This window comes from Mesocricetus auratus, unplaced genomic scaffold (assembly GCF_017639785.1).
Source record: "Mesocricetus auratus isolate SY011 unplaced genomic scaffold, BCM_Maur_2.0 Super-Scaffold_100030, whole genome shotgun sequence".
NCBI lineage: Eukaryota > Metazoa > Chordata > Mammalia > Rodentia > Cricetidae > Mesocricetus > Mesocricetus auratus.
Genome location: NW_024429211.1, coordinates 7775947 through 7789892, shown reverse-complemented (window position 1 = coordinate 7789892; position 13946 = coordinate 7775947). Strand labels below are relative to the sequence as shown.

The window sequence follows — 13946 nt, the reverse complement described above, 5'->3', positions numbered from 1 at the left end:
AGGAGTCTGGGATGCTCCTTCCCTGGAAAACGTTCTGTTTTCCTGTCTGATACCAATATGGGATTGAGGGTGTTGCTCATCTTGTTTCCCATGACTATCATCTCTTAGGCATCTCAGTTTTAGCTTGTCAGCATGTAGGTCAGCCATCTTGCCACAGTGCCTGTTCACCAGGAATGAAGTTGAGCTTTGGGAAGTGGTGACATGTAATCTCTAATGCTTTCTAAGAACTTCACTGTGCATGGAAAGCTTGCTCAAGTAATGGGTGCCTAGAAAACTGGTCTCTTCCGTTTAAGGGAGGTTGGTTGTGACTTTGTGATTGTCAGGGTCTTGAAGGCTGATGACTGTTAAACACAGGAGCAGTGTCAGCATGGCGGTGTTGAGGTAACTTAATTTACAGCTGCAAGTTTTTCATAATCTTAGGGAACTTGTTGCTAGGCCAGAATTTTTTTTTAGCTTATTTTATTCATATGATTGTCTTGTAGCTACTTGAAAAAAAACAAAACAAGACCCCACTTTTGTGAAAAAATTCAAACATATACTAGAGATAATACCTTAAACACTTATACAATCCTACTACTTTATCTTCCAATAATATAGTTCCATAAATGTATTGCTTTCATTAGTTATTCATAAAGAGTAATTTTATTGTAACACTGCTTTTGGGTTTGGGGAGACCTATGTGCAGCACACTTGTAAAACAAATGGGGTGTGGTGGTTCTCACTTACAATCCTAGCATGGAGGAGGTGGAGACAGGCAGATCCCTGGGGCTTGCTGACAACCTAGTGTACTTGGTATGCTCCAGGCCAGTGAGAAACCTTGTCTCAAAAATCAGATAGATAGTACATGAAGAATGACATCCGAAGTTGTCCTCTGGCTTCCACACGCATGTGGACTTGCCTATACAGAAGCACACGCGTGCGCACACACACAGTCACACACACTCACACACTCACTCTCACACCCACACACCCACACACTCACACTCACTCTCACACACACTCACTCTCACACACACACACTCACACTCTAAGTCAACTGTATTTTTATTTTGACCTTAGTTGTATAGCAAAGTTGCTAGAGGTTTTTTTCCCCCCTAGAAAGTGGGCTGCTGAGAAGTTTGACTTTAGAGTTTTGAGGATTTGTTTATTCATGCCTTTGTGGCTAAGCATTGAGCGCAGGGCCTTCTGCATGCTGAGCAAGTGTTGTACAGCCCTTTAGTTTTGTGTTGGCAACTTTTACATGGTAATTACAGAGAAGTAGTGTGTGAAGGAGGCCAGAAGCCATCCACGTCTTGTGCTCTACTCCTCTGTGTGGTTTTAGTCAAGTTACGTAAGCCCTCCATGCCTGAGTTTCCTATGTGGACATAGAGCACTACCAGCTAATACGTACACCGCGTTGAATGCTTTGGGCAGATTGTTTACGTAGGTGTTTCTACTGTCATTGGGAATTGCTCATCATTACTGCCAACCATGCCCAGGACACTGACAAGTTAGAGTGTTTTCCCGTCTTGTGCTTCAGATGTGAATGAACTGAAGGAGTGTCTTTCTGTGCTGGTTAAAGAGCAGCAGGCCCTGGCCGTGCAGTCAGCTACCACTACCCTCTCAGCCGTGAGGCTGAAGCAGAGGCTGGTGATCCTAGAGCGCTACTTCATTGCCTTGAGCAGAAGCGTTTTCCAGGACAACGTCAAAGTCAAGTGGAAAAGCAGCAGCACTGCTGTGCCTCCCGCGGAGAAGAAAAGGTAATGCCAAAGGGCAAGAGGCCTGTTGGCGTCTCCCTGGAAGTTCCGCCGCTTTTGTTTGTTTAATACAGATTTATTTACTCGTTGTGTATACACTGCTCTGTCTGCACGCATGCCTGCAGACCAGATGAGGGCATCAGATCGCATCATAGACAGTTTTGAGCTGCCATGTGGGTGCTGGATTTGAACCCGGGTCCTCTGGAAGAGTAGCCAGTGCTCTTAACCGCTGAGCCATCCGTCCAGCCCTCTGGCTCTTTTGTTTAAGACAGTTTCTTTACTACTAAAGGTGCTTTCAGACATACGTTTTTTAATTTGTGGATATTTGTGACCGCATCAATAAATTTCCCCCATGTATTAACTAATAACTACTAGAATATTTGAGGCTCATGTAAAATTGTAGTTTTTCCTCAGTGTAACAGAGAATTCTTGTTCACCTGAGAGCAGAGTGCCAGGGTAACTCATATTTTATATGCTGTGACAGTGGCTTTCACTGCCGAGAGTGCACACGGGATTGTGTAGGAGATGCAGCAGGAAGTGTAGGACCCTCACGAGTGCATCTTCAGACAAGGGTTAGCTGTGGCTTCATTTGCTTCCCTCCCCTCCCTCATTTCTACTCCTTTCTTCTCATTTCTCTCTCCGTCTTCTCACCTCCCTTCTCCTCCCCTCCCCTGTTATATCTGTTTGAAGCCATGTTATCATAGTTAGAGTAACTTTTCATGTTACTCTAAATGCACACAGCCTCCCTGCAGTATTCATGCTCACAGATGTGCACACAGCCTCCCTGCAGTATTCATGCTCACAGATGTGCACACAGCCTCCCTGCAGTATTCATGCTCTTACAAAGAAACTTTTCCTTTACAAAGGATATTTTATACAAAGTTTAAAAAATTGAAACTAAAACGCACCAAGGATCCTGGTAGCTGAAGAAGACCATAGGTTACAGCCTGGCCTACATTCTTGTTTCATTACTTTCATGTCCCTCTGAGTGACCAGTTTGTATCTTTTGTGTTATCTGCAGTTCCCGTCCCACAGGCAGAGGTGTAGAAGGACTCGCCAGAGTTGGGTCCCGAGCAGCGCTCTCCTTTGCCTTTGCCTTCTTACGAAGGGCCTGGCGTTCAGGTATGTGTGTAGCGTGCCATTCTGTTTCACTCATAGATAGGTGTTTTGAGTTCCCTGAGCAATTCTGCCACAGCAAGTTCCTTGTTGGCCACATACCAGCTAGACTACCAGGTCCCCGAGGCCATGTCAGGGGTGTTTTTCAGAGTCATTTAATCTTTGTAAATGTCTTAATGTCTTCATTCTCTTTACCTTAAGTCCTTTTTTTTTTTTTTTTTTTTTTTTACGATCAGATGCTACTGGGTCTCTGAATTTTTAGGTGTGTGTTTTTAAGACAGTGCCCACCCACCTCTTCTCCTTCACTATGGAATGCCTTAGTAAGAAGTTTTCAGTTGGACATCCATAATCTGAAAATACACAGTCTGAAAATGCTCTGAAATGTGAAGTCTTTTGATCCATGATATCACAAAACTGCACTCAGTGTCATGTGAGAAGGTGCTGCCAGAGTATAACCTGCTGAGATTACCTCCAGTGTCTGTGTGTAAGATGTATATAAACAAGTGTCCTTCTCAAGGAGGGGCACACGCACACACGCACGTACGCACGCACGCACGCGCACAAGAGATAGTCAGTATGTCTCACATATACTGCTCCTGTGCGAGATAGCAAAGGCGGAATGGAGTTTCCACAGCTTTGTTAGAGTTTGACCTATTGGATGAGGAATTTCGTGAACATCTTTTCACTTGAGGGGTTGAGGGCGCAGTGGGAGTGACTGGAACGCTGCTCGTCAGCAATGCCTCCCTGTATGTTGCTCAGGTGAGGATGCGGATCTCTGCAGTGAGCTCTTGCAGGAGTCCCTGGATGCCCTTCGAGCTCTTCCTGAGGCCTCTCTGTTTGACGAGAGCACGGTATCATCTGTGTGGCTGGAGGTGGTAGAGAGAGCCACGAGGTTCCTCAGGTCTGTTGTGACTGGGTGAGTTTGCACTTTTCTTGCTTTCCCGTGGCGTAGCTCCGGAGTGCTTTTGCTACTGTGTTCAGCATACTTTCAGGTTCTTGCTATTCACATTGAATTTTTTTGTTTATTTTGAGACAGGCTCTCTGTTTAACAGTCCTGGCTGTCCTGGAACTAGCTTTGTAGACCAGGCTGGCCTTGAACTCACAGAGAGCCGCCTGCCTCTGCTTCCCGAGTGCTGGAATTAAAGGCGTGCACCACCATGCCAAGCTTTAAAATAGTTTTTGTACATTTTATTTATTTAGTGTGTGTGTGTGTGTGTGTGTGTGTGTGTGTGTGTGTGTGTGTGTGCGGGTGTACTGTGACTTGAGTCACAGTAAACATATGTGTCCTGGGGATGGAACTCAGGTAAATCAGTTGTGGCAGTAAGTGCTTTTTTACCTGCTGAGCCAGCTCTCTGGCCTCTTCTCAGCTTTTTTTATTTTTGTTTTTGTTTTTCGAGACAGAGTTTCTCTGTGTAGTTATCCTGGCTGTCCTTGCCAGTCTGGCCTTGAACTCACAGAGTTCCATCTGCCTCTGTGTCCCAAGTGCTGGGACTAAAGGCATGTGCCACTACTGTCCGGCCATTCTCAGCTTTTTAGATGACTTAATTTGTGATTGTTGTGACTTGACCCAAGAAGCTATCACACTGAGTGGGACGGAAAATATCAGATTTTTTGAGCACTTCTTGTGCGCCTCTTGGTATTAATGAAGAGACACTGTTTTGAGGGATTGATGGTGCTTGCCTGGAGGCCTTGGTAGATAATATATGAGTACACAGTTACTCAAACAAAGTTTTCTGGGCTTGTAGCTCAGTACTAGAGTAGTTGCTGAGCATGAACGAGTGGACATGTTCCTTCTCACTGCAGAAAAGAAATGTATAAACCTGTTTGTCAGTTTACGATTGTAACAAAATCATCAGCAACCAGCTGGAAGGAGGGAAGGTTTTGGCTGAGGGTTTCAGAGACTTCAGTCTATGGTTTCTTGACCCTGTTGCTTTGGCACAGGAGGAGCCTGTTCCATTCATGGCAGCTGATAGGCAAAGAGAGCTAGAGGAGATATCAGGGCTGTAGTATTCCCTTCAAGAGTGTACCAGCAACGACTAACTTTTGTATTAGGCTCTGCCTATACATGTTCTAGAACTTCTCCATAGTGCCATGGATTTGGAACTCACCAGAGAGTACATGGGTATTTGGTAGACATTTATGATCCAAACTGTAGTATATAGCTATACTTTAAAAAAAATTTGTATATGACTTTGATTAGAATGGGAGTTTTGACTTGTCCCATTTCTGACTTGAGCTGACAATTGTACCCGTCCTTAGACGAGCTGGTAGTCCTAGATTCCTTGGTGGTTCCCTGTTCCTAGGAGGTTGCTATTTTGAACTTAGTGTGGACATCCAGTTGGCATAGGGTACTGTAATCCAGAGTTCCCGAACTCAGGTGACCCTCAACTCCTTGGTAGCTAAGACTTTAGGTGTACGTTTCTGCTCCTGGATTGAATATGAATTAGTTACATTTTTAATGTAAGGAAAAGGATACAAAATTAAGTTCAAAGACACATACATAGAAGGAAAGTTAGTGTGCTCTCGTCTCCTCAGCAGAAGGCATCACCATTTATTCCTGCAATCACCAGGGGTGCCTTTGGTCTCTTGCACACGAGCCCCGAGTCTCTCCTAGGTGTGCTGCTGAAGGCTTTGCTGTAGAGTTTTAAAGCTAAAACCCTGAAAATACCCTTGACATTAACTTTTTAATCCACTGTCAGTTATAGTCTTCCCTTTCCAATTTTAGGCTCAGGAAATTTGTTACTTATTATTGAGTAACAAAGTTCAAATATTTGTTTGATGTTAAGTACAAATATGCATAGACATGTGCCTTTAGATCCTCTGGTAACTTTAAAAATTAATTCTCCAATTATGTATGGAGAAGTTGATACTACTACATTTTTTTCAAATTGGAAAAAGCCCCCCCCCAATGACTTCCTCCCTTCCTTTCTCCCTCCTTCCCTTGAGACAGACCCTCATGCAGGCTGGCCTCAAACTGCTATGTAGCTAGGGGTGACCGTTTGCCTCCACCACCTCAAGTGCTAGGATTGTAAGTGTGTAATCCTGTCCAGTTATGCAGTGCTGGGGATGGAATTCAGGGCCTTGTGCATGCTAGTGAAAAGGACTCTACTAACTGAGCTATAGCCCAGCTTCGTTAAAGACCTTTCTACTCATTTTGTGTAATGGCAAAACTTATTTTATGCTTTAGAAACATAGGGTTTGTCTTTTTAAAAAAATACGCCTTCAGTGGCTGGGAAGTAGAGCTCAGCGATAGAGCTCAATGCCAGTGTGGCCAAGGCTCAAGATTTGATCCCACACACTAGAAGAAGCATCCTCCCCTCCCCAATAAAGAGCTTTTCCTCCCTCCCCCCTTTCCCTCCCTTTCTCTTTCCCCTCTTCATGTATGTGTGTTTGTGTATGTGTATGTATATGTGCTTGCCTTTTTACGCGGGAGATGAATATAATCAGCCTGCTGGCGTGATTTTAAGTTTGCTGCTTTCTCTGATGTTGCCTAGCCTTCCTGTTGCTTTCATTTCAGGGATGTTCATGGAACACCAGGGACTAAGGGGCCAGGAGGAGTTCCTCTACAGGACCAGCACTTGGCTTTGGCCATCCTGCTGGAGTTGGCTGTCCAGAGGGGAACTCTTAGGTGAGTATGAGGCTCTTGTCACCTCAGGAAGTGGTTTTGTGTCTGTACACCTGCTGTGTTGTGGAATTTCACTTGTTTGTGGCTATAGCAAATTGTGGTGTTTTGTAGCTAGAATTTTAGCCCAGGACCCTGTGTTTATTCTTATGCTAGTCTTGTTGTCCTTATTTCTTTTTAGGCTAATTGGTCTAGTCATCTAGGACTTCTTTATAAGATGGTTTCCCCTAAGCACTTGTTTATTTAGCTTTTCTGAAATAGCTGTTCTTACTTTGTTGATTTAAGATAGAAGTTTCATGTAGAAAGCACTACTTGAATGTCTTAGCTATTTTATGCTTCATATTAATAGATGGCAAATATCTTTTGTTAAATTCTTGCCATTGATTCAGTGATTTAATTGCCAAGAATTATTTCCATGACATTATTTTAGCATCTTCTCATATCATTGTCCTCCTATAATTCTAATTATTTGTTTAGGTTTTTTTTTTTTTTTTTTTTTTTTTTGGTTTTTACGAGACAGGGTTTCTCTGTATTGTTTTCGAGGCTGTCAGTCCAGCTCAGCCTCGAACTCACAGAGATCCGCCTGCCTCTGCCTCCCAAGTGCTGGGATTAAAGGCCTGTGCCACCACTGCCTGGCTTATTTGTTTAGTTTTTATGTGGCATAACAAACACTGACTTGTTTTTATTAGAAAGTAAATATCCTTCCTTTTCAGTCAAATGTTGTCTGCCATCCTGTTGTTGCTTCAACTGTGGGACAGTGGGGCCCAGGAGACTGATAATGAGCGGTCTGCGCAGGGCACCAGTGCCCCTCTTCTGCCTCTGCTGCAGAGGTTCCAGAGCATCCTCTGTAGTAAGGACATGCCCCATGCAGAAGGGGACATGCACGTGAGTATCGCCTGGGGTTATGAGTTGAGACGACCCTTTCTTATTCTGACAGTGTTGAAGAACTAGTTATAGTCCAGGTGAGCCAGAGTGCACATCTGTAGAGTAGACGCCTGTAGTCCAGGTGAGCCAGAGTGCACATCTGTAGAGTAGACGCCTGTAGTCCAGGTGAGCCAGAGTGCACATCTGCAGGTAGACGCCTGTAGTCCAGGTGAGCCAGAGTGCACATCTGTAGAGTAGACGCCTGTAGTCCAGGTGAGCCAGAGTGCACATCTGTAGAGTAGACGCCTGTAGTCCAGGTGAGCCAGAGTGCACATCTGTAGGAGCGCCTGTAGTCCAGGTGAGCCAGAGTGCACATCTGTAGAGTAGACGCCTGTAGTCCAGGTGAGCCAGAGTGCACATCTGTAGAGTGCCTGTAGTCCAGGTGAGCCAGAGTGCACATCTGTAGACGCCTGTAGTCCAGGTGAGCCAGAGTGCACATCTGTAGAGTAGACGCCTGTAGTCCAGGTGAGCCAGAGTGCACATCTGTGACGCCTGTAGTCCAGGTGAGCCAGAGTGCACATCTGCAGACGCCTGTAGTCCAGGTGAGCCAGAGTGCACATCTGTAGACGCCTGTAGTCCAGGTGAGCCAGAGTGCACCTGTAGTCCAGGTGAGCCAGAGTGCACATCTGTAGACGCCTGTAGTCCAGGTGAGCCAGAGTGCACATCTGTGAGACGCCTGTAGTCCAGGTGAGCCAGAGTGCACATCTGTAGAGTAGACGCCTGTAGTCCAGGTGAGCCAGAGTGCACATCTGTAGGTAGACGCCTGTAGTCCAGGTGAGCCAGAGTGCACATCTGTGAGCCTGTAGTCAGGTCAGAGTGCACATCTGTGACGCCTGTAGTCCAGGTGAGCCAGAGTGCACATCTGTGAGACGCCTGTAGTCCAGGTGAGCCAGAGTGCACATCTGTAGAGCGCCTGTAGTCCAGGTGAGCCAGAGTGCACATCTGTAGACGCCTGTAGTCCAGGTGAGCCAGAGTGCACATCTGTAGACGCCTGTAGTCCAGGTGAGCCAGAGTGCACATCTGTAGACGCCTGTAGTCCAGGTGAGCCAGAGTGCACATCTGTAGAGTAGCGCCTGTAGTCCAGGTGAGCCAGAGTGCACATCTGTAGAGTAGACGCCTGTAGTCCAGGTGAGCCAGAGTGCACATCTGTGAGACGCCTGTAGTCCAGGTGAGCCAGAGTGCACATCTGTAGAGTAGACGCCTGTAGTCCAGGTGAGCCAGAGTGCACATCTGTAGAGTGACGCCTGTAGTCCAGGTGAGCCAGAGTGCACATCTGTAGACGCCTGTAGTCCAGGTGAGCCAGAGTGCACATCTGTAGAGTAGACGCCTGTAGTCCAGGTGAGCCAGAGTGCACATCTGTAGACGCCTGTAGTCCAGGTGAGCCAGAGTGCACATCTGTAGACGCCTGTAGTCCAGGTGAGCCAGAGTGCACATCTGTAGAGAGCGCCTGTAGTCCAGGTGAGCCAGAGTGCACATCTGTAGAGTGACGCCTGTAGTCCAGGTGAGCCAGAGTGCACATCTGTGAGAGCGCCTGTAGTCCAGGTGAGCCAGAGTGCACATCTGTAGAGTAGACGCCTGTAGTCCAGGTGAGCCAGAGTGCACATCTGTAGAGTAGACGCCTGTAGTCCAGGTGAGCCAGAGTGCACATCTGTAGACGCCTGTAGTCCAGGTGAGCCAGAGTGCACATCTGTAGAGACGCCTGTAGTCCAGGTGAGCCAGAGTGCACATCTGTAGAGTAGACGCCTGTAGTCCAGGTGAGCCAGAGTGCACATCTGTAGACGCCTGTAGTCCAGGTGAGCCAGAGTGCACATCTGTAGAGTAGACGCCTGTAGTCCAGGTGAGCCAGAGTGCACATCTGTAGACGCCTGTAGTCCAGGTGAGCCAGAGTGCACATCTGTGAGACGCCTGTAGTCCAGGTGAGCCAGAGTGCACATCTGTAGACGCCTGTAGTCCAGGTGAGCCAGAGTGCACATCTGTAGACGCCTGTAGTCCAGGTGAGCCAGAGTGCACATCTGTAGAGCGCCTGTAGTCCAGGTGAGCCAGAGTGCACATCTGTAGAGTAGACGCCTGTAGTCCAGGTGAGCCAGAGTGCACATCTGTAGAGTGACGCCTGTAGTCCAGGTGAGCCAGAGTGCACATCTGTAGAGTGACGCCTGTAGTCCAGGTGAGCCAGAGTGCACATCTGTAGAGTGACGCCTGTAGTCCAGGTGAGCCAGAGTGCACATCTGTAGAGTAGACGCCTGTAGTCCAGGTGAGCCAGAGTGCACATCTGTAGAGCGCCTGTAGTCCAGGTGAGCCAGAGTGCACATCTGTAGACGCCTGTAGTCCAGGTGAGCCAGAGTGCACATCTGTAGACGCCTGTAGTCCAGGTGAGCCAGAGTGCACATCTGTAGAGCGCCTGTAGTCCAGGTGAGCCAGAGTGCACATCTGTAGAGTAGACGCCTGTAGTCCAGGTGAGCCAGAGTGCACATCTGTAGAGTAGACGCCTGTAGTCCAGGTGAGCCAGAGTGCACATCTGTAGAGTAGACGCCTGTAGTCCAGGTGAGCCAGAGTGCACATCTGTGAGACGCCTGTAGTCCAGGTGAGCCAGAGTGCACATCTGTAGAGTAGACGCCTGTAGTCCAGGTGAGCCAGAGTGCACATCTGTAGACGCCTGTAGTCCAGGTGAGCCAGAGTGCACATCTGTGAGACGCCTGTAGTCCAGGTGAGCCAGAGTGCACATCTGTGAGTGACGCCTGTAGTCCAGGTGAGCCAGAGTGCACATCTGTAGAGTAGACGCCTGTAGTCCAGGTGAGCCAGAGTGCACATCTGTGAGACGCCTGTAGTCCAGGTGAGCCAGAGTGCACATCTGTGAGACGCCTGTAGTCCAGGTGAGCCAGAGTGCACATCTGTAGAGCGCCTGTAGTCCAGGTGAGCCAGAGTGCACATCTGTAGAGTAGACGCCTGTAGTCCAGGTGAGCCAGAGTGCACATCTGTAGAGTAGACGCCTGTAGTCCAGGTGAGCCAGAGTGCACATCTGTAGAGACGCCTGTAGTCCAGGTGAGCCAGAGTGCACATCTGTAGAGTAGACGCCTGTAGTCCAGGTGAGCCAGAGTGCACATCTGTAGAGTAGACGCCTGTAGTCCAGGTGAGCCAGAGTGCACATCTGTAGACGCCTGTAGTCCAGGTGAGCCAGAGTGCACATCTGTAGAGTAGACGCCTGTAGTCCAGGTGAGCCAGAGTGCACATCTGTGAGTGACGCCTGTAGTCCAGGTGAGCCAGAGTGCACATCTGTGAGACGCCTGTAGTCCAGGTGAGCCAGAGTGCACATCTGTAGAGTAGACGCCTGTAGTCCAGGTGAGCCAGAGTGCACATCTGTAGACGCCTGTAGTCCAGGTGAGCCAGAGTGCACATCTGTAGACGCCTGTAGTCCAGGTGAGCCAGAGTGCACATCTGTAGGACGCCTGTAGTCCAGGTGAGCCAGAGTGCACATCTGTAGACGCCTGTAGTCCAGGTGAGCCAGAGTGCACATCTGTGAGACGCCTGTAGTCCAGGTGAGCCAGAGTGCACATCTGTAGAGCGCCTGTAGTCCAGGTGAGCCAGAGTGCACATCTGTGAGTGACGCCTGTAGTCCAGGTGAGCCAGAGTGCACATCTGTAGAGTAGACGCCTGTAGTCCAGGTGAGCCAGAGTGCACATCTGTAGAGTAGACGCCTGTAGTCCAGGTGAGCCAGAGTGCACATCTGTAGAGTAGACGCCTGTAGTCCAGGTGAGCCAGAGTGCACATCTGTAGACGCCTGTAGTCCAGGTGAGCCAGAGTGCACATCTGTAGACGCCTGTAGTCCAGGTGAGCCAGAGTGCACATCTGTAGACGCCTGTAGTCCAGGTGAGCCAGAGTGCACATCTGTAGACGCCTGTAGTCCAGGTGAGCCAGAGTGCACATCTGTAGAGTAGACGCCTGTAGTCCAGGTGAGCCAGAGTGCACATCTGTAGGTAGACGCCTGTAGTCCAGGTGAGCCAGAGTGCACATCTGTGAGACGCCTGTAGTCCAGGTGAGCCAGAGTGCACATCTGTAGAGCGCCTGTAGTCCAGGTGAGCCAGAGTGCACATCTGTAGAGTAGACGCCTGTAGTCCAGGTGAGCCAGAGTGCACATCTGTAGAGTAGACGCCTGTAGTCCAGGTGAGCCAGAGTGCACATCTGTAGAGTAGACGCCTGTAGTCCAGGTGAGCCAGAGTGCACATCTGTAGAGTAGACGCCTGTAGTCCAGGTGAGCCAGAGTGCACATCTGTAGAGTAGACGCCTGTAGTCCAGGTGAGCCAGAGTGCACATCTGTAGACGCCTGTAGTCCAGGTGAGCCAGAGTGCACATCTGTGAGACGCCTGTAGTCCAGGTGAGCCAGAGTGCACATCTGTAGACGCCTGTAGTCCAGGTGAGCCAGAGTGCACATCTGTAGAGTAGACGCCTGTAGTCCAGGTGAGCCAGAGTGCACATCTGTAGAGTAGACGCCTGTAGTCCAGGTGAGCCAGAGTGCACATCTGTAGAGTAGACGCCTGTAGTCCAGGGTGAGCCAGAGTGCACATCTGTGAGACGCCTGTAGTCCAGGTGAGCCAGAGTGCACATCTGTAGAGCGCCTGTAGTCCAGGTGAGCCAGAGTGCACATCTGTAGACGCCTGTAGTCCAGGTGAGCCAGAGTGCACATCTGTAGAGTAGACGCCTGTAGTCCAGGTGAGCCAGAGTGCACATCTGTAGAGCGCCTGTAGTCCAGGTGAGCCAGAGTGCACATCTGTGAGTAGCGCCTGTAGTCCAGGTGAGCCAGAGTGCACATCTGTAGGTAGACGCCTGTAGTCCAGGTGAGCCAGAGTGCACATCTGTAGAGTAGACGCCTGTAGTCCAGGTGAGCCAGAGTGCACATCTGTGAGACGCCTGTAGTCCAGGTGAGCCAGAGTGCACATCTGTAGACGCCTGTAGTCCAGGTGAGCCAGAGTGCACATCTGTGAGACGCCTGTAGTCCAGGTGAGCCAGAGTGCACATCTGTAGAGTAGACGCCTGTAGTCCAGGTGAGCCAGAGTGCACATCTGTGAGACGCCTGTAGTCCAGGTGAGCCAGAGTGCACATCTGTAGAGTAGACGCCTGTAGTCCAGGTGAGCCAGAGTGCACATCTGTAGAGTAGACGCCTGTAGTCCAGGTGAGCCAGAGTGCACATCTGTAGAGTAGACGCCTGTAGTCCAGGTGAGCCAGAGTGCACATCTGTAGAGCGCCTGTAGTCCAGGTGAGCCAGAGTGCACATCTGTAGAGCGCCTGTAGTCCAGGTGAGCCAGAGTGCACATCTGTGAGACGCCTGTAGTCCAGGTGAGCCAGAGTGCACATCTGTAGAGTAGACGCCTGTAGTCCAGGTGAGCCAGAGTGCACATCTGTAGAGTAGACGCCTGTAGTCCAGGTGAGCCAGAGTGCACATCTGTAGAGTGACGCCTGTAGTCCAGGTGAGCCAGAGTGCACATCTGTAGACGCCTGTAGTCCAGGTGAGCCAGAGTGCACATCTGTGAGTAGACGCCTGTAGTCCAGGTGAGCCAGAGTGCACATCTGTAGAGTAGACGCCTGTAGTCCAGGTGAGCCAGAGTGCACATCTGTAGAGTAGACGCCTGTAGTCCAGGTGAGCCAGAGTGCACATCTGTAGGTAGACGCCTGTAGTCCAGGTGAGCCAGAGTGCACATCTGTAGAGTAGCGCCTGTAGTCCAGGTGAGCCAGAGTGCACATCTGTAGAGTAGACGCCTGTAGTCCAGGTGAGCCAGAGTGCACATCTGTGAGTAGCGCCTGTAGTCCAGGTGAGCCAGAGTGCACATCTGTAGAGTAGACGCCTGTAGTCCAGGTGAGCCAGAGTGCACATCTGTAGAGTAGACGCCTGTAGTCCAGGTGAGCCAGAGTGCACATCTGTGAGAGCGCCTGTAGTCCAGGTGAGCCAGAGTGCACATCTGTAGAGTAGACGCCTGTAGTCCAGGTGAGCCAGAGTGCACATCTGTGAGACGCCTGTAGTCCAGGTGAGCCAGAGTGCACATCTGTAGACGCCTGTAGTCCAGGTGAGCCAGAGTGCACATCTGTAGAGTAGCGCCTGTAGTCCAGGTGAGCCAGAGTGCACATCTGTAGAGTAGACGCCTGTAGTCCAGGTGAGCCAGAGTGCACATCTGTAGAGTAGACGCCTGTAGTCCAGGTGAGCCAGAGTGCACATCTGTAGAGTAGACGCCTGTAGTCCAGGTGAGCCAGAGTGCACATCTGTAGAGTAGACGCCTGTAGTCCAGGTGAGCCAGAGTGCACATCTGTAGAGCGCCTGTAGTCCAGGTGAGCCAGAGTGCACATCTGTAGACGCCTGTAGTCCAGGTGAGCCAGAGTGCACATCTGTAGTGTAGACGCCTGTAGTCCAGGTGAGCCAGAGTGCACATCTGTAGAGTAGACGCCTGTAGTCCAGGTGAGCCAGAGTGCACATCTGTGAGACGCCTGTAGTCCAGGTGAGCCAGAGTGCACATCTGTAGAGTAGACGCCTGTAGTCCAGGTGAGCCAGAGTGCACATCTGTAGA

General features: G+C 49.6%; 1 protein-coding gene across 2 annotated transcripts in view; it reads left to right on the top strand.

Moving 5' to 3' along the window:
* The window catches only part of Herc2 (HECT and RLD domain containing E3 ubiquitin protein ligase 2), a 183490-nt gene that overhangs the window by 20890 nt on the left and 148654 nt on the right, over positions 1-13946 (top strand). For both annotated transcript variants that reach the window (XM_040733327.1, XM_040733326.1), the window contains exons 5-9: positions 1520-1739; positions 2758-2858; positions 3612-3768; positions 6370-6480; positions 7188-7359. In XM_040733327.1, the coding sequence (XP_040589261.1) occupies positions 1520-1739; positions 2758-2858; positions 3612-3768; positions 6370-6480; positions 7188-7359 (761 nt within the window). The remainder of the gene's footprint in view (positions 1-1519; positions 1740-2757; positions 2859-3611; positions 3769-6369; positions 6481-7187; positions 7360-13946) is intronic.